Consider the following 20,739-nt stretch of genomic DNA (forward strand, 5'->3'; position numbering starts at 1 on the left):
CACGACTACTGGAAAAACCGTAGCTTTGACCATATGGACCTTTGTCGGCAAAGTGATATCTCTGCTTTTTAAGATGCTGTTTAGGTTTGTCATAACTTTTCTTCCAAGGAACAAGTGTCTTTTAATTTCATGGCTGAGAGTTAGTAAACTTTATAATCAGAAGTCTCAAAATGTAACAGTGGTTACAGTAATATAAAATCTATGTTAGATAGCCATATTTGCTGGAAATACGGAAATAAGTAGTACAGTCAGCTCTGGTAGCACGTTTTAATGGACTTAAGGCATTATTTTACCTGGATGGAAGACGAAATACTCTTGCTAGTTTATACATAAGCAGAACTGGGTTCACTCCATTAACCTACTTGTAATAGCTGGCAGGATTCTAAGAGAATGGGACAGAGGGCTGTGCAGCAGAGATTGGCTAATTATTAACCAAACTCTACCCTCTTGTCTACAGAATACACCACTCAACTACACACCATAGGTTCCCTTCAGCCCAGGGAGGGTACACCTTTTCCAGTGGGACATGGGGAGCAGGGAAGTCAGAGGTGCTACTCCCAGGCTCAGCCCTCCAAGAGATGGTTTTCTGTTCCTAACTGCCAGCTACACAGAGAAGTCTTTGAAGACGGCAAAGGGTGGGGACACAGGACAGAAGAAACGTGAGACCTCGCATCGTCATTCGGAGGGCAGCTGTCTGAATTATTCAACATGCAACACATTCATTTCATTACGTTCAGCTACTGACGTACGGGGGCTGTTCCAGCTTTCTCTCAGAACATCGGCCAAGGAAAGAGAAAGAAATGAATAGAGGGAATTCCCTGGCAGTCAATTTCAACAAAATTGAAATTGAACTGCTGGCAGTCCAGCGGTTAAGACCCCGTGGTCCCATTGCTAGGGGCCCGGGTTCAATCCCTGGTTGGTGAACTAGGGCTCCACAAGCCTTGTGGCATGACAAAAAAGAAAAGAGTAGAATCAAGAGCATTCGAGTTTGGGTCTTAGTTGTTTTCATGGGGGAGACTGTGGGAAGTAAAGAGATAATGCGGGGTCCTGACTTCCTAATGGAGGAATGTAGAATGGATAAGTCATAAGAAGGCGCCTGGAAGTCAAACTTTGCCTTTTATATTGGGGGGAGGGTGCTGTTTGCTAATATGAATGTCAGGTCACTGCAGAGGCAGGATTCAGTTAGGGAAGAACTGAAGGAAAGTTTTCACATGGAATCTGGGGTGTCTACACCGAAGACGTCAATAGTGGCTGGACTCTGGAATAGGTGAGTAGAGTAGGATTGAGGAGGACGCATCTGAGATGCGTTTTCATCTTATAAACCTTCACCCGCTGGAAGAGACACACCTCTGCAAAGGGAGTCCACGGAAAGAGTATCCCTAGAATTCTGTTCTCATGGGAGCCTCTGTACATGGTTACCCAGGGATGGTAAACGTCCAGGATTTTCATCCCCAAAGACAGAAAGGACATCTTACCCTTCTAATAATGTTGGGATCATTGCATTTGGCCAGTTTTCCAGCAAAAAGCTGAACTCCAAAACTTGCAAAAACTAGCATTAAGGTCAGCAAGAGAATGGAGACCTGGAAGAAATGGGTGAGATAGCAAATCTCTTAGTAATACATTTATAATAGGTTTGGTTTGAGCACTGATATGAATAGGACTTTTCAGAAAACATGGGACAATATTCACAGTCTTTGGATATTATCTTTTAATGCCTCCCCCACAGGTCATTCAATTAACCTGACTGTAAGGTTAAAAAGAGGAAATTAACAGGTTTGGCATTTTTAGGATAAAAACACACGACTTTCACATAAGAACACAGGCTAAGGTATTTTTGATATGAGTTGGACCTGTCTGATTTTGAAATCAACACGTTGCTTTATTTTATTGAAGGGAACAAAGGAAAAACGGTGAAATAATTCTGTTTCCCCCATTCCCAAAAAATGGATTCATATGTCTGCTAGCAGGGCCTAAGTAAGAGGGACTGTGGCTTCGCTTTCTTGGGGGCCCCAGAGCTGAGTCCGTGCGAAGGCCCCGCACACAGAGGGTGTGAGATCACACATTCCTGAACAGCAAATCTGATGGGTGGCTGCCGCGCCCTCTGCTGGATGACTGTTTTGGTCTCAGCAGAGAAAGATGCAAACACGCTGAACTCACCACTCATCTGTGCTGGCCGAATCATCTAAACAGATCTCTTAGAGACACCAAAATTACACAGAGCCGTTCTCTGCATCTACTCTTAAAAGACCCTAAATCAATTATTTGCTCAATTAAGAATTATATTTTCTTCTCAATCATATTTCTGAGTATTCATAACTGTGTATTGAGGTTACTTAAAGTAAGGCACACCTGTGTGTTACAGTTTTGAAGAGTTGTTTTATGTTAACACTCCAAAGATCAAGGTGAAATTTTGTGCTATATGAGTGTGGGGACACAGAAAATGAGATTATGAGCCCAGACCTGTGAACTCCTATTATCACTTGTGAAGTTGATAGTGTTGAATTTTCTTCTTAATTTCCAGATTTAGCAACTAAAACCCAGCATAGAATTTAGGCTCAAGAGTTAGGAGTGGAAGTGTCAACAGTACTAGCTCTTCGGATTCTCCTTCCATTGCACTTTCCAGAGGGCTTCCCTTTAATTTACTATAAATGTTGGATGAATTAAATACACTAATAAGCCAGAGGCATCCAGGTGTCAAGTCTTTGAATATGTGTTGTGTTTTTCTAGTACCTTTATAATCCTCTTGGAGTAAACAAAACGGTAGACTGAACCTTGATGAGCAAGACTCACTTCATTCTTTCATTTGCTACAGTAAGAGCTAGACCATGTGACCAGAAGCAAAGGGTGACTGTAACATACCAGAAAAATTTCCTTAAAGCCGCTGAAAAGTTCTCGAACAACTTTCCTCATCTGAGGCACCAGCTTGAATATGCGCAGGGGTCGCAGGCAGCGGAGAACCAGTAAGAGCTGAGCTCCAGACTCCGCAGGCACGTTTTGGGGCATCCAACAAAGAAATATCAAGCTCACCTGGAGGGAAAAAAATAACCTCCCGAATTTATGCAATTTATCCTCTACTATCTACGTTTACTGTGAGCTAACTGGCCACAAGTTTCCTTTAGCAGAGATTTCATGTGTCATGTAGGACAAGTGTTCACTGGACGTATTAAGACATGTAACTCAGCTCTATGGACTCGATCCAGACCTGTGAGCAGCCCCCAAAGAAATCATCAGGTGTCTGCAGGAATGAAATAGGGGTCCCCCCACCCACGGTGTGGGGACATAGGTACATCCTGCCCCCATCTTTCAACATATACACTGGAGGCTCTATAGACATCAGCAGGATAGAAATTCCTTTGATCAAGGATACTAAACCTCACACTTGATTGAATACTTGCTGCTGCTGCTGCTAAGTCGCTTCAGTCGTGTCCGACTCTGTGAGACCCCATGGACTGCAGCCCACCAGGCTTCTCTGTCCATGGGATTCTCCAGGCAAGAACACTGGAGTGGGTTGCCATTTCCTTCTCCAATGCATGAAAGTGGAAAGTGAAAGTGAAGTCGCTCAGTCGTGTCTGACTCTTAGTGACTCCATGGACTTCAGCCTACCAGGCTCCTCCATCCATGGGATTTTCCGGGCAACAGTACTGGAGTGGGGTGCCATTGCCTTCTCTGACTGAATACTTACTATTTTGTTAATGATCTAAACGTGCTACATGCTAACAGTCATAATTTTGTTTGTTGTGTTGGAAAAGGCATTGATTTCATGCCTTCTTGGACAAACAGAAAGAGAAATTTCTTAGAGTCCTCTACTGTGGTTTTCCCATTTAGTTTTTTTGGGAGGTGGCTCCACTGCACGGCATGTGGGATCTTAGTTCCTTGACCAGGGATGGAACCCATGCCCCCTGGAGTGGAAGTGCTGAGTCTTAAGCCACTGGACTGCCAGGAAATTCCGCCCCCCACCTCATTTAGTTTAAACAGACAGTTGAATGGTTACGTTCTTTGGCCTGGTATTTTATTTTATTCCTGGTGTTGGAATTGGAAGAGTGGTCCAACCATACTCTATTTATTTTCAGTGATAAGCGACTCACTGATCAATTATATGATGTAGTTATTTTCTAGTACAGGTGCCATAAGAATTGTGGCATGCAAACTAGATTTGATATCTTAGACATCATTAATGCATGTCTTTTGTACACATGAATGTAGTTGATGTATCTGAACCATATCCATGAATATTTTTAATGCTTTTTATTTAGATTTTTACATGCAAGCCATTTATCTGCCTATAATAGACTGTGACTCTACTTAAGAACTCAGTTATGGCAGCTGAACCTCTGTGACTCACGTATCTCACTCTTGTACCAAGAAATGCAGGCAATTTGACAAAATCATTCCATTTTGTATTTAGGAACTAACAGAAGACTTACAAGATATATAAATATGTCCATTACGCCACCAAAGTCCCTGATGACAGCGGTCGGAGTGAAAAATAGGCCATCTGCCATAATCTTCAGATTAAGCTCAATGCTCATGAATATCACAAACACGTACTCGGCAATCTGAAATGGTCAGAAGGCAGTCTGGTCACCACGAATGCAAAAATCACAGGTCAGCGTTTCTCTGCTGAGCTGATAGGGCAGCAGTACCTGCAAAGTAGGTGTGTGCATCACTCTTCGAAAGGGGGATTCGAACATCATGGAGATGCAGGAGCAGATGGTTACGATGATCATGACCCAGTCCAGGTAAGTCACCAAGCCCAGTAAGTCACTGCCGAAGACCAAACAAAAGTGAGAAATGCAAATCCTCTGAGAAAAGTTGCTAAAAGTCATAGATGATGCTTCTGTGAGTCTAGAAACGTTGACTGGCATTTTAAAAATGCATGTCCAACTGTCTATTTCATATCATGATATAGAAACAAAATAAAAAAATTTTTAAATGTTTATGCAGTTAGTGGAACTTCAAATGTGCATGGAAAACAGAGTTTGTAATGCTTACTAAAGTTGATGGTACTTTGTATTTTTCACAGCTCCTGTGACCGGATCTGTTTTAGATCTGTAAGAGAACAAACACAGAAATTCTGCCAATAGCATGCATGTTACAACTTGGCTTGTAGTATGCATAAACATCCCAGCTACCTAAACTCTCTTTCAAATCCTCTACAAAATGTCTCTTACATATATGTTAATTGTATGTGACTTTGGAAGGCAGAGAACACTAGATGGAAGAAAAATCAGAAGTTTCAGGGGATGGTTTGCTGTTCAGTCACTAAGTTGTGTCCGACTCTTTGCAACCTCACGGACGGCAGCACACCAGGCTTCCCTGTCTTTCACCATCTCCTGGAGTTTGCTCAAACTCATGTCCATGGAGTCGGTGATGCCATCCAACCAGCTCATCCTCTGTCGACCCTTCTCCTTTTGCCTTCAGTCTTTCCCAGCATCAGGGTCTTTTCCAGTGAGTCAGCTTTTCACATCAGGTGGCCAAAGTATTGGAGCTTCAGCTTCAGCATCAATCCTTCCAATGAATATTCAGGGTTGATTTCCTTTAGGACTGACTGGCTTGATTTCCTTGCTGTCCAAGGGATTCTCAAGAATTTTCTCTAGCACCACGGTTCCAAAGCATCAAATCTTCAGTGTTCAGCATCGAAGATGCTTTATGGTCAAATCTTCTTTATGGTCCAACTCAAGTTTAAGCTTTTCAGAATGCCTGATTTTAGGATTCATGATTCCACTCAACAGTGTCTGACTAGGATATTACAAAATCAAATTTTGACCTCCATTTAAAAGTATGCAAACTCTTTGCCTTAGCAGATCAAGGATGTTCCTCATAATTATTTAATTAACTAGAAGTAGATTAATTAAGTAGAACTCTTCACTCTGTATTTCACTGTGATCTTGCTGAGTAATTTATGTAGAGTTTCTTGGGGGGTGTGATTTATACCTTTGACTTCCAGGAAGCCCATGAGCAGTCTTCGGTGAAACTCCTCATCCTCTGTGTGTGTGTGTTTCCAGTTACAGTAAAATCTTTCTGGGGCCACTGGAGGTGCGTTGCTGACATAAGAGAATTAGAGCACAGGATACAAAGTGGAGAATCCCCAATTACATGTAAACATGGAAGCAACCAATGGGATAATTCCAGATGAAAAGCCCACTTTAGGAACAGATCAAATCAACCCTACACTGTCAGTCTCTTTCTACTTAGTGAAAACTCAGAGTTTTCAATCATTACTAAGGTGCTTTTAACGGTGAAGGTCTTTCTAGAATAGCAGGAAGAACATAGATTGGCAGTCAGAGAGGGTCATGCCATAGCTAATGTTCCTGGGCAAAGCCCTCAGCTACATGCCCTCCTGTGCTGGGAGGGGGCACTAATGGGCCCCAGTGGCTCCTGAGGTCTCCTCCAGCTCTGAGGGGCTTAGTTTCCTGTTGCTGTCGTTCAGTCACTCAGTCATGTCCGACTCTTGTGCCTCCATGGACTGCAGCCCGCCAGGCTTCTCTGTCCATGGTATTCTCCAGGTGAGAATACTGGAGTGGATTGCCATGCCCTCCTCCAGGAGATCTTCCCGACCCAGGGATGGAACCCAGATCTCCTGCACTGCAGGTGATTCTTTAGCACTGAGCCACCAGGGAAGCCCTTCATGAGTCTCCTAGGGCCGCTGGGACAAAGCACTGCAGGCTGAGTGGCTTAGACAGCAGAAACTTCTCCCAGTTCTGGAGGCGCACACCTAGGTTGAAGGTACTGGAGGGTCGGTTCCTTCGGAGGCTGTGAGGGAGGAATCTGCTCCAGCCTCTCTCCTTGGCCTGAAGACGGCTGTCCCCTCCCTGTGTCTTCACATTGCCCCTCCTCTACAGCAATCTGCGTCCCGCTTTCCTCATCTTATAAGGATGCCAGTCTTATTGGATTAGGGCCACCTGAATGACTTCATTTTGATCTAATTACCTCTGTAAAGTACTTCTCTCCAAGTAAGGTCACATTCTGAGGGCTTCAACATTTGAATTTCTTCAGACGAGGGTGACATGATTTAGTCCAATATGCTACTAATAATGGCATCAGGGAAGGTCCAGCTACTGAATGGAAAGTTTTCACACGTTCTCACACTTCCCTGGTGGTCCAGTGGTTAAGACTTCGCCTTCCAATGCAGGGGGTGCAGGTTCCATCCCTGGTCAAGAAGTCACGATCCCATGTGCCTCATGCTCAAAACACCAAAGCATAAAACAGAAGTAATGTTGTAACAAGTTCAAAAAAGACTTTTAAAAGATCTGCATTAAAAACATTAAAAAAAATTTTAACACTTTTTCCAGGATTCATAATGTCCTCTGGATGTTTACTTCAATTACACATGACAAGAGTCCCACTTCCTCCATCGGCTGCTTGCTAAACTTGGCTCGGCTTGTCCCAAATGCACTGTCCCATGGGCTGACCACCCTGACAGCCTCTCACACGACTTCTTCCACAAAGGGAGGTCCAGGGACCCTGGCCAGCGGGTTTTCTCGTAACAGTCGGTAATGGAAGCCCTAGTCAGCTTGATCTCTATTTTGTCGTGCATAGAATCTCTATTATTCTCGAATGAAGGTGTTTTGACCACAAAGAAACAAGTCTAAAAGAAGACACGGGCAGTGACCTTCGCTATGGCATTCCGTCTCCCCTTGTTTGAGTGCTTCCAAAGTAAAATATGGAGCTAACCAGCGGGATACAAACATGTTGGGTGTCCCTGGAACAAGTGACAGTGGCTGTGAAGTGCTTCGTGACCGTGCGTGTTGTATAATGTTGACTACGTGCAGCCATCACCCGTCGGCCGCCCAGCCCGGAGGAGCAGCGTGATTAATTAGCCCGCAGTCTGTCTGGTGACCCCATTAGGATGACACGATCCTTCTTCCTGAGATGACAACTCCCCCCACACTGCTGTTTGTCTGACTCGGGGCCAAACCCCTGGCTGCCACGGAGTCACTCACGCGTTGAAGCGAGCCCGGACCACCACGCGGCAGAAGTTCCTGAACCTGTGCTCTCGCCCCACGATGAACAGGGGCTTGTCGAAGTAGGGGTGGTTCTCTCTGAGCTCCTCTTCCTGCACCTTCCTGTTCAGGCAAACGCACAGTTTGGGGCGGGGTGGGTGTCAGGCTGGGGCAGGTCTGCCCTCCCCGAACGGGAGCCAGGAGACACCAGCCCATCCCGCCGCACCTTTTCATTTCTGCTTGCTCCTTTTTCTCCTGGATCATCTTTATCTCACTGTCTTCTCTTTGTGCATTTCTGTATCTCACCGTGTTGGAATGCTAGAAAGAAAATAAAATGGGGCACATGGATGTGGGACAGTTTTCTGAGGGTCCCTCCCAAATATGATCATTTTTTTAAAGAAATGGAAAGGAGTATCGCTCTGTTGACTTTAATGGGCTTCCCTGGTGGCTCAGATGGTAAAGAGTCGGCCTGCAATGCAGGAGACCTGGGGTCAATCCCTGGGTCGGGAAGATCCCCTGGAGAAGGGAATGGCTACCCACTTCGTAGATTTTAATGGCCAGAGTCATCTTAGCAGGGGTATTTTATTTTTTCCACAAAAGGGCATATTTTTCTAATAAGAACATTTATTGAGAACCTGTTATTTGCCAGGCACTGTTGCAGTGCTGTAGGCCAAAGTGGGGGAGGGGAATGACACAATCCCTGTTCTTATGGGGTTACTGTTTTCGACGGGGGGGGGGTGGGGAGAGATTAATAATTAAAATAAGTAAGAATATTAGAAAATGTTTAGTGCTAAAGAGAATAACAAATATTGTATATTAACACATGTATACTGGATCTGGAAAAATGGTACTGCTGCTGCTGCTGCTAAGTCGCTTCAGTCATGTCTGACTCTGTGCGACCCCATAGACGGCAGCCCATTAGGCTCCCCCGTCCCTGGGATTCTCCAGGCACGAACACTGGAGTGGGTTGCCATTTCCTTCTCCAATGCAGGAAAGTGAAAAGTGAAAGGGAAGTCGCTCAGTCGTGTCCGACTCTTCGGGACCCCATGGACTGCAGCCCACCAGGCTTCTCTGTCCATGGGATTTTCCAGGCAAGAGTGCTGGAGTGGGGTGCCATTGCCTTCTCCGGGAAAAATGGTACAGAGGAACCTATTTCCAGAGCAGGAATAGACAGGCAGACGGAGAGAAGGGATGGCTGGGCACGGGGGTGGGGGTGGGATGAATTGGGAGATTGGAACTGACATGTATACACCCCCACGTGTAAAACGGATAGTGGGAAGCTGCTGTATAGCACAGGGAGCTGAGCTCAGTGGTCTGTGGGGACCCAGACGGGTAGGATGGGGGCCGGGGGTGGGAAGGAGCTCCGAGAGGGGGAGCCACATGTTTGTACAGCTGATTCATGTTGTTGCACGGCAGAAACTAACACAACACTGTAAAGTAACTATACCCCAACTTAAAAAATTAAAATAGAAAACAAAAGAAACAAAGGGGGATTAGGAGCATGAGAAGGTCGTAGCAGACCTTGGTAAGGAGCTGGTGCTATGTGAGCAAAAATGAGGAGGAGGCAGGGCACTGGACATCTTCCGAGATGTGCACTTTTGGGGAGAGGCGGGTCTGCGTGTTCACACATGGATCTGACAAGATGCAGTGTCGGTCGAGGAAACAGAATAGGAAGAGCTGAGGCCATCAGGACAGCAGAGGCTGGGTTATTAGGATCCCGACCCTGGTTTTTACTCCATAGAAGATGGAGAACCAGTGTTCACCTAACTGGATTGACTGTATAGAAAAGTATTCCTTGGACTTAACTTCTGTATCCCTTATCATTCGGAATAAGTGACAGATAAAACTCTCTTGTTTTAAATGGCTTCTATTCTGGAGGAAAAGACACTGGGAGAGATTTGTAGAACCCAGCGACCTTTTGCTATAAAGACGGGGCAAAGATTTTTGTTATCTCTCTATGTAGAAAATACAATAAAAAAATCTCTGAAGAGGAAATAAGCCTCTGGAATGGAGACTATTCAAACGGGGACTTCTGTTGTGTGTTTTTCTAAACACACCTCTTCAAAGGCATGTTCTAATTTGATGCTTAAGTAGACCACTGATTTCCATTGCGTCTCACCGAAGGAAAGTGCTTTGAATTAGTGTTGCCTTTCAACTCTCTCCATGTAACAGGTCTGACCTCCAAATTAAAAGGCCATGTGTTGGATCTTATCATAATTCAACATTGAGAATATGGTGGATCACATCAGAGCCGGAGCTGAAAAACCATGGTGTCAACAGATGTTGGCGCCAATTAGAACCATGCACACAGGCTAGTGGCAACATCATGGGTTCTCACCCTCAGCTTCCTGCATCCTCAGTGTTGCCCAGAACACTTAGCCAGGACAGTGTACTCAACTAATACAGCAGATGGACTGTGCGGAAAACTCTAGACACTCTTCAGAAGAGGTAAAGTGGTTAAAAAAAAATAGGCAAAAACAAAAAAATCCAAAGCCTCGCTAAGCTTCCTTCGCTTTCTCAGATGCTCTCCTTGACTCTGAACAGTCAAGATTCTGCCTTCTTAGCCAAGCTATCCAGACTCAACACCTATGCCTTAATCAGGGCTTCACTAATGACCAGTATTTAATCAGTCCTTTCCAGCCCTCTCATGGCAATCTCGGCATGGTCGAGCTGCTGTTGACTCTAACCCATAGGTTAGACTTCCGCCTCCTCAGGGTCTCCTTGGGCTGCCACGTGGCTTGTTCCTTCACCTTCTCTGGGTCCCTGGGCTAATGCAGTGAAACCCACCTCTCTAATGTTCCCTGCCCCCAAATCTCCACCTTTGATTTCTTTACACTATTTTACTCTTCTTTGTAATACAGAGCAAATCTGTCACAGCAGTGATGATGGAAACTAGATAAAAATCACTCCCAGAATGGATTATACATTTGTTTGCTCACTGATTGTCTCTTTTACTAGGATGTAAGCTTCTGCAGGGCAGGAATTCTTTTTTTTTTTTTCAATTTGTTTAATTGGAGGATGATTGCTTTATGGTGTGGTGTTGCTCTTTCTATGTGAATTCGCTGTAAGTATATGTACATCCCCTCCCTCTTGAACCTCCATCTCACCCACCCCATCCTACCCCTGTAGGTCATCACAGAGCAGCGAGCTGAACTCCCTCTGCTATAAAGCAACTTTCTACTAGCTGTCTCTTTTACACATGGTCCAAAGAGTCACAGCTATGATTTTCCAGTAGTCATGCACAGATGTGAGAGTGGGACCATAAGGAAGGCTGAGCACCGAAGAACTGATGCTTTTGAACTGTGGTGTTGGAGAAGACTCTTGCGAGTCCCTTGGACTGCAAGGAGATCCAACCAGTCCATCCTAAAGGAAATCAATCCTGAATATTCATTGGAAGGACTGATGCTGAAACTCCAGTACTTTGGCCACCTAATGTGAAGAGCCGACTCACTGAAAAAGACCTTGATGCTGGGAGAGATTGAAGGTGAAAGGAGAAGAGGGGGACAGAGGATGAGACAGCATCACTGACTCAACGGACACGAATCTGAGCAAACTTCGGGAGATAGTGAAGGACAGAAGAGCTTGGCATGATGCAGTCTACGGAGCCACAAGGAGCTGGAGGCGACTTAGCGATTCAACAACAATAGGTGTATATATGTCAATGCAACTTTCTGACCTCGCCCCCACCCCGGCCTTTCCCCGCTGGCGCCCTGGTCTGTTCTCTATGTCTGCATCTCCATTCCTAGTGCAGAGATTCTGTCTTGTTTCCCTGCTACTTCTTCTCCCTAGAGCAGGAACTGACAAATCATAAACACTTGATAAATATTGATATTTATTGAGTCAGTTAATAAATAAATGAGTGACCTAGAAAAGAGATTCCTGGGAAAGTCTTATGAAGCCTTTGATAGAAAAATTCACCTAGAAACAAAATTTTCTTTCCTAGTATGTTAACCCTGGAATGACAGACACTGGGTCTAGATTTTAGGATACTTGGAAATTAGCAAAATATTTAAAGTTAATGATGTGACTCATTCCCATAAAATGCTTTAAATGTCTTTAATTTCAGTCAAATGCAAATGATGTTTCACTTTTGCATTATACTATCTAAACAAAAGGACTTCTCTGGTGGCTCAGCAGCAGATAATTGACCTGCCAATGAAGGAGACACAGGTTTGAAGCCGGATCAGGAAGATCCCTTGGAGAAGGAAACAGCGGCCTACTCCAGTCTTCTTGTTTGGGAAATCACATGGACAGAGGAGCCTGGTGGGTTACAGTCCATGGAGTCACAAAGAGTCAGACACAACTCAGGGACTAGACCACAAAACAATCTAACAAAGGTATATGTATCGTAGGATGTCTGGACTTTTCTACAGTTCAGTCAGTCAGTTCAGTCACTCAGTCATGTCAGACTCTTTGTGACCCTGTGAACTGCAGCACATCAGGCTTCCCTGTCCATCACCAACTCCTGGAGTTGCTAAACCTCATGTCCGTTGCGTCGGTGATACCATCCAACCCTCTCATCCTCTGTCATCCCCTTCTCCTCCTGCCTTCAATCTTTCCCAGCAACAGGGTCTTTTCAAATGAGTCAGTTCTTTGCATCAGGTAGCCAAAATATTGTACAGTTAGTGGTCACTTTTCTGTACCTGGCCATTTAATTTGCTGGCTAAATTTCCTGATTCCTTCTAGTATGAAGTCTTAAGGAGATACAACAGTGTGACAGAAGGAACCAAGTGCTGGAATTGTCTAAGCAATCATTAAAGATATTTTACCAATCAAGCTTTCCAAATCCAAAGTGTTAGAACTTACATCTTGAGTCAGAGTTTCAAGAGATTTCCCCCTGCTGATCCTTTGGCTGTTTGATCCGTGTCTTAATGACCTAAAACAATTACAACCAACTGATCAATACATCTTGAGACCAAATGTGGATTCTTAAGCAATGATATTATAAAAAAAAATAATCCCTGATAGCATCATGCATGTTTACTATTTCTTTTTAGAGCAAAAGCTTTAGGTCTAACCACCTGCCTTTGATCCCATCAAACAAAATTCAGAATTTTCCCTTCTGATCTTAAAAGTGAGAGTGTGATCATCAACAAGGGAGAGGTTTTTGAAATATTTTTTGATTGTTTGAATCTGACTGTGAGTTTCATGACTATTGTCGTCAACAAACAGAACTCAGTTCTTCACCCGTGCCTGCCTCCTGACCAGGGTTATGCACAGGAGACGCTTCCCCTAGAACTCTGGTCCTTGGTTTCTCTGCAGCCTCGTCTCCCTGTTATTTACCTGCGCTCTTGGCGGATGTGGTGTTGCACGCTAAGAATGGACCTCTCCTTCGCCGGCTGCCCCTCAAATGATCCGCTCAGCATGCGCTGTCGAGTGCAAGCTCTAGAGAAAAAAAAGGAGCCCAGATAAATGCCTGATTCATACACTTGGGATGAATAATGCATAACTGCTCATTACCCTTCTTATTTTTAAGGAAACACCAATGATAAGACAAAATACGGCACACGACACATCGTCAGAAAGGTATATGAGCTTTAGGTTCTGTGTCAAGAGCACTTTCAAAACAGAATGGTCATAACCACAAGAAAGTGCTGAAAAAGAAACAGACCCCCCAGCCCCCGCCACCAAGTAGGAGAGCCTCTATTGAGATTCTATAAGCAGTAGGGCCAGCCTTCCCCTGGGTACCCTGGATGTTGGTTTTCAATTTAGACAGGGAGGTTTCTAATGAAAGCCCTTAGGGAAAGACTTGTCCAACCCAGGTTCCTGGGCTGATGGAATATATGTTTCGAGGAGATTTGCAGAATGCTAGGAAAAGAAGAAAGTGAAAAGTTAGAGGTAGAAAAGTAATGGAAAGGACAGGTAATTAAAACTGGAATAAATACCTAGAGAAACGTCAGCTTTAAAGCCTGTGGCTTATAGGGGACCACTTTCTTTGCAGTCACAAAACTCTGAAGGCTTTTAAAAACATGTTCTCTTTAAACCATAACCAGGCCTGTGTTAACTTCAGATTTGCTAATGAGTGAAGACAATTGGGGGATAACTCCTGTGAGGTAATGATTCTGAGAGAAAACATTGCTTCTCCAGGAAGCTCTGTCCAACTGGAAAAGACGGGAAGTCCCTTGACATAGTAGTAGAGTGGAAAAAAAATAATTCCAGGGTGAAGAGACCTGGTTCCAAGGTGACACTGTCATTAATGAGTTGAGGGACCTTTGCACTTAATTTCATCACCCCAGAAGCGAGGAAAAGACCTTGATGTTGAAGAAAACTCATAGACTTAAAATGCAGTGATTTTGTAACAGGCAAATCTTATGACACCACAGGTATTCAAACCAGAACCCATGGACTTCTGGCACTGCTTTCCAGAACACGGTCCGATTTATGGTTCCTAAAGTGCATTTCCAGAGAGGCTTTGAATCACATCATTACCGTCCATCTTGGAGTTAAGATCTTTGAGAAAAAGACCTATGTCTATTCAGCATACCTAAAACAGCATTTTTTATGATACCATGTGTATTTTCAAGTACTTAAAAAACACTTTTGATGCCAGTGAAGATCATTGTGATGAATACCTATGAAAGCAATACACATGTAATGAATGTAAATGCATTACAGGAAATAAGGCCCCCAAATCACTCTTCTCAGCTTAATCAATTACATAGGCTACTTTGAGATAGAATTAAAATTTTATTGAACAGCAAAGAAATATAGAGACGATGCTTATTTCTGGGTTTCCCAGGTGGTACCGGTGGTAAAGAACCCATCTGCCAGTGCAGGAGACATAAAGGACTTGGGTTCGATCCCTGGGTTGGGAAGATCCCCTGGAGGAGGGCATGGCAACCCACTCCAGTATTCTTTCCTGGAGAATCCCATGGACAGAGGAGCCTGGCGGGCTACAGTCCATGGGGTTGCAAACAGTCAGACATGACTGAAACAACTTAGCACACACATGTGGTTATTTCCAGGACTGGAATGAGGTCAAGAGGAAGATGCATTTGTAAATTCAGCTGAGTTGACAAAGGTATAGGATGATTTCATATTATGTATATTAAGAATTATTTTTTTGGACAAAGGCCTGAAAATCATGACGGCATTCTGAAAAATACCTACTTGGAGAACGGTGTTATTCCGGCATATACAGAACCCTGTCATTTGTATAAACCGTCAAGACTTAACCTTCAACCACTTTCTTAGTTAACTTTCATTTTTCATCCCAAGACTCTCCTCTAAAGTGGCTGAGACCTATAGGTCTTAAATATGCAACACATACAACTTGATTATAAAATACCCTTCTGCGTTGAGTGTCCTTGATGTCTGAAATACGTAGAATGTAACTGGCTGTAAGACGCCTGTGATTAAAAAAAATAAAACTGCTGGTACCTGCCCAGTAGCCCAGTCTGAAGATGCCTGGGCACCCTTACTGGAGAAGAGTCAGGACCACAGCTGAGACGCCCTCTTCTGACTGAACAGGACAGGCAGGTCTCCATGGAGACAATCCCTCCCCCCAGGACATCTCCTCCTCCATCCCATCCAACAGCATGGCTGAAGCGCTGGGGAGAAAGCTGCTCCCCTTTTCCTCTCTGGCTGATGACCAGCTCTCTCTTTCCTGCTGGATCTAGAGAATTCAGAAAAGAATACTCAAAAGGCTGGCGTTTCAGCCGTGCATGTGACATGCAGCTTTGCAGTCCATGGTGAATCTTCCGTTTCTCTGGGATTCACTCATCCAGGGTGGGGGTCACGGGGCTGGTTTTTAGCTCTATCCTGCAATCAGAAAACCTGTGCTTAAGCAGACTAAGATGGAGACTTAAATGTAACATATGAAACCATTTGCTTTAACATTTGCCAAACCTGATCCTACCACTTCCTTCTATGTTATAAACACTGTTAGCCGGAAGAATTTTAAACTAGATACTGATGGGAAAAAAAAAGAAGAGAATGCTCTGTAACTCTGGATCAGTTAAAACATGTAACAAGGGACTTCAGAGCATCAGCCTCTGTGGTTTCCGGTTGCTGGGCGAAAGGCCTCTGCCAGTCTTCTTGCTCTCTGAGCACAGGCTGTTGACGTTCCTCCTCCTTCCCCGGGCCTACAAGGTGCCCACAAGATCCAAGGAGAGTGAAATCAGGCAGATGGGGCCCTTGTGTCTTCGCGATAATGGTCCCCTTTGGCATTTCAGGCCGTCATCCGCCAGCCTCACACCCCAGCATCCCACCCCCACCTCTAGTCCCAAGACGAAGCTCAACAGCCTCCACCTCCATCCAGCAATCAGTCCTTTCGTGGAGTCTTTTCTTAGACCAAATGTTCTGAAATCTCGTTCTTTCCCTTGAGGAGGTCCAGCATCTTTTGAACTAGGAAACTCCAGAGAGAAAGTCTAGGGTTTCTTTACTGACAACTGAGGGCCATATTCATGGCAAATTCAGTTCAGTTCTGTTGCTCAGTCATGTCCGACTCTTTGTGACCCCATGGATGCAGCACGCCAGGCTTCCCTGTCCATCACCAACTTCCAGAGCCTGCTCAAACTCATGTTCAATGAGTCAGTGACGCCATCCAACCATCTGTCGCCCCCTTTTCCTCCTGCCTTCATTCTTTCCCAGCCTTCATTTCTCCTGCCTTAATTCTTTCCCAGCATCAGGGTCTTTTCCAATGAGTCAGTTTTTTGCGTCAGGTGGCCAAAGTAAATTGGGTGAAGACAAATTTTTTTGGACTTCCCGGGTGGCACAGCAGTAAAGAATCTGCCTGACAATGCAAGAGATGCAGGAGACATGGGTCCGATCCCTGGATAAGGAAGATCTCCAGGAGAAGGAACTGGCAACCCAGTCCATTATTCTTGCCTGGAAAATCCCATGGGCAGACAAAGCATGCTTGTCTCAGCCCCAGTGGTCACTGTCTGCCCATGGGCCCCACGAGGGCAGTTACAGTCACAACTACTGAGCCTTCATTCTAGAGCCTGTGAGCTGCAACTACTGAACTCTGTGCCCTAGAGCCTGTGCTTTGAAACAAGAGAAGCCACTCCAGTGAGAAGCCTGCAAACCACAGTGAAGAGTAGCCTGCTCGCTGCAACTAGAGAAAGCCCGTACAGCAAGAAGACCCAGCTCAGTCAAAAACAAGTAAATAAAAAGGATATAAAAGAAGAAAATATATGGGGAAAGTCTTATACTGAGTTGGCCAAAAACTTCATTTGAATTTTTCCACAAAACGAAATGAACTTTTTGGACAACCCAATACAAGGTGACCAGATGCCCAAACTGGGTTCCCTATGCATGATGCAAGAAACTCAGAGAGGAGGCTATGGATCTGGGGGAGAGGGGGGCTGCTGGAAGCAAGGGCGTGGGGAAGGATGCCCTGAGAACACCTGGGCTTTGAGGTCGGTGCAGCAAAGATGCAGCATTAGGATGTTTCTGCATAAATACAACAGCTTCACGCATAAGCCAATGTCACCATCTTTGATACACATAAAATATTTTGTTAGTCAAGAAAACAATAAGCTTGGTAGAAAAGTCACTGCCGTCTGGCACAATCAGCTGCTACTAAGAGGTTACAGAGTTTCTAATGCAATGGGCCAAGGTTCACCCAAAAGTATGGTAAAAGATTGCTTTACTGTCTTTAAAAATAAATATAATTTTATTATGCGCAAGCGTGGACTGTCACCCAAACTATGAACTACCAAATTGAGTTTCGACATGAGTGTCATATAATTACAAACTCTGATATACATGGGTTCTGATAAGTAACATCAAGTGAGAAATAAACATTTCACCGAGGGGAAAGTACGAAAGGATGATGTTCCATGTTCCTGTAGCCATGTTATTAACCAAGCTTGTTTAATGCTTATGTCATTCGGTCATTTAATGCTTACGGCATTAGTTACTTCCCTTACTAGACTGTGCATTTTTCACAGCCCATTTTATCACTCAAACTCATATTCCTAGAAGCAAAGTTCCTGGCACGTGAAGGGACTGACGGAAGACAGGGGGATGTAGGGGTGTACAGAGAGTAGTGATGAGTATGTGTGTGCGTGTGTGCACGCGTGTGTGTAGTGGGGCATGCAGGACCTAGAACTTGCTAGTCTCAGGTTCAGAGTAGCAAATCCACCCAGAAGTACAGAGGGGCTTCACAGTCTGCCTTTGTCTGGAGACTTAACGGAGAAGATGATTTGCAAAAACACACAGTTTGGAATCAAACACTTCTGACCTCAGCTTTTACGAGCTACAGGACCTCAGGCAAGGGATGTGTCTTCTCTGAGCCTTGGTGCCATAAGCGTAAAATGTGGGGACGAAAGTACTGACTTCATAGGGAGTGGGAAGGACCAAGCAAGGTTATGAACATGCAAGTGCTTTGGGAACGCTGATGCTCGATTTAAATTTCAGTTTCCGTTAGCCACTCTTCTGTCTTGTCCTAAGCCACAGTTGATGCTGAAACTTAGAGGGTGGAGGTGGAGGACAGGAAGTCTGATGGACATCTGCATTGGACGGTAAGTCTTTTCTGTTCTGACTGTGAACGGAGATGTACTCTCTGGACCAGCGTTGCAGCCTCTTAACTGGTCTCCACAAACGTATTATTATCACAGGCAAAGTGATGTCTGAAGTGACCATCCGTGGTGTGACGGTGGTCCCCTCCCCCTGGTGATACGGGGCAGGACCCTGTGGCCCTCCCCGCTGCCCATCCTCCACCTGTCTGTTGTCTGCGGAAAAACCTTAGCCAAGGAAGAAGGTTAATCAGAGAAGTGAGAACACACAGAAACAAAGGAAAACAGTCCAAGGAGACCAAATGGGAATAGTCATTAAGCAGAGTCAAGGACCCTTAGTTCCTTCTCAGTGGCTGTAGATAATATTCTGAGCCATGTCCTGTGAGTTGTCTTACAGATACTGAAACCCCCGCCAGGTGGAGAAGTGAACGACAGGATGAACTGACTGTAGCCATGATGTGAGTGCCTGTGTTCTCAGTTGCTAAGTCGTGTCCAAAAGCTGCCACAGTTCTGAGAACTGGCCTCAAGAAATGCAAACAAACCGACCCTAGAACTGAAGATTAACTACTTAAACCAATCAACATGATGCTGCTCAGACCACCGATGACCAATTTCAAGATGCCTGTCAGGGCTAACTGTGCTGTCGCTGTATAGAGCCCCCTCGTTCTCTCTATAGAAGCTCGTGCCCCCAGACTGTTGGGGTTGGGGAGGAGTCAGCCTTTGGACAGAATCCACACCCACCCCCTACACAGCTGCTGGCATCCAAAATGAAACAAACTTTCCTTTCCACCAACCTGCCCTCTATATTACCCTCCCAGGTGGCTCAGTGATAAAGAACCCATCCGCCAGTTCAGAGACTCAGGAGACGCAGGTTTGATCCCTGGGTTGGGAAGATTCCCTGGAGAAGATGGCAATCCACTCCAGTATTCTTCCTGGGAAAGTCCAAAGTGAGACACGACTGAGCACACACGCACGCCCTCTGTACTGGCTTTTGAGTGGGAGCAGCCAGACTGCACTGTTGGTTACGCTGGTTTCCCTGCCCTTGTGTAGCCCCTTGAGTGTAGGCAGGACTTAAGAGACTTGCTTTTAACAAACAGAAGGCAGAAGGAATGGAAGAGGTCACCAGACACTGTGGTTCCACCTTCTGCAGTCTCTCACTTGCTAGAGGAAGAAGGTGGCATGCTGGGAGCTGCTCTAAGGAGAGACCCCCTTCCTAAGACATGGGGGTCTTCCATCAACAGCCCAGGAGGCACACAAGCTTCTTAACAACTGTGCAAGCGAGCTAGGAAGGGGATGCTTCCCATTCCCCTCAAAACGCCTGCAGCTTTGTGAGAGACCCAGAGCCAGAGACCCCGCAAAGCCATGCCTACCTTTTTTATTTTTATTTATTTTTCATTGAAGGATGATTGCTTTACTATACTGTATTGGTTTCAAGAGGAAGGAGACACACGTATACCTGTGGCTGACTCATGCTGATACATGGCAGAAAGCAACACATGCCCAGCTTCTTGACCAAAGTTGTGAGTTCATCCACGTGCTGTTTAAATCCCTAATTGTGGAGTAGTTTGCAACACAGCAATAGGTAATGAATACCGTTATCATCACTGCCTTAAAATCCTCAACATCCTATCGCTCCTCAGAAAAAGATGAAGACCCAAAGCTCAGCTTGACTGGCAAGGTCCTGAAGGGTCTGCCTCTGACAGCCCCTCAGGTCCCATCTTCCACCAGCAGGGACCTTGCTGACAGCCCCTCAGGTCCCATCTTCCACCAGCAGGGACCTTGCTGACAGCCCCTCAGGTCCCATCTCCCACCGGCAGGGACCTTGCTTCCACATCGCTCTCCGTGGTCCTGCCGATCCTCACAGGTGCCGGGCTCCAAAGAGCTCCAAGACACCCCGGCTGGTCACTGATGACTCCACCTTGTACACAGTAGGTGCTCAACAAACATTTGTTGAATGAACGAACCTTGACATCTGCAAAGATCAAATATTTTCATTTCTTTTTTGATCCTTTTATGCTCACGAAGCATGGAAATAATCACAAACAAAACAGCATGTGCTTGAACTGTGCTTTTGAAAGGGGACGTTAAATAATCTTAATTTGATCTCAAGTTAGAATACTACTAACTTTTTATTTATTTTTTATTCATTTACTTTTACTTTTTTTTTATTCATTGGGCTTCCTTGGTAGCTGAGACGGTAAAGCATCTGCCTGCAATGCAGGAGACCCGGGTTTGATTCCTGGGTTGGGAAGATCTCCTGGAGAAGGAAATGGCAACCCACTCCAGTACTCTTGCCTGGAAAATCCCATGGATGGAGAAGCCTCATAGTCTAC

The 20,739-nt window shown here is 45.1% G+C and overlaps 1 protein-coding gene across 5 annotated transcripts in view; it reads right to left on the reverse strand.

Moving 5' to 3' along the window:
* Window positions 1-20,739, reverse strand: part of NALCN (sodium leak channel, non-selective) — a 303,303-nt gene that overhangs the window by 42,332 nt on the left and 240,232 nt on the right. For all 5 annotated transcript variants that reach the window (XM_025000161.2, XM_059892311.1, XM_059892312.1 and 2 more), the window contains 9 exons: window positions 13,227-13,328; window positions 12,750-12,819; window positions 8,170-8,261; window positions 7,944-8,066; window positions 4,993-5,049; window positions 4,644-4,764; window positions 4,425-4,556; window positions 2,860-3,027; window positions 1,476-1,580 (listed from right to left, as the gene is read on the reverse strand). In XM_025000161.2, coding sequence (XP_024855929.1) covers window positions 1,476-1,580; window positions 2,860-3,027; window positions 4,425-4,556; window positions 4,644-4,764; window positions 4,993-5,049; window positions 7,944-8,066; window positions 8,170-8,261; window positions 12,750-12,819; window positions 13,227-13,328 — 970 coding nt within the window. The remainder of the gene's footprint in view (window positions 1-1,475; window positions 1,581-2,859; window positions 3,028-4,424; window positions 4,557-4,643; window positions 4,765-4,992; window positions 5,050-7,943; window positions 8,067-8,169; window positions 8,262-12,749; window positions 12,820-13,226; window positions 13,329-20,739) is intronic.

This window comes from Bos taurus, chromosome 12 (assembly GCF_002263795.3).
Source record: "Bos taurus isolate L1 Dominette 01449 registration number 42190680 breed Hereford chromosome 12, ARS-UCD2.0, whole genome shotgun sequence".
Classification (NCBI taxonomy): Eukaryota; Metazoa; Chordata; class Mammalia; order Artiodactyla; family Bovidae; genus Bos; species Bos taurus.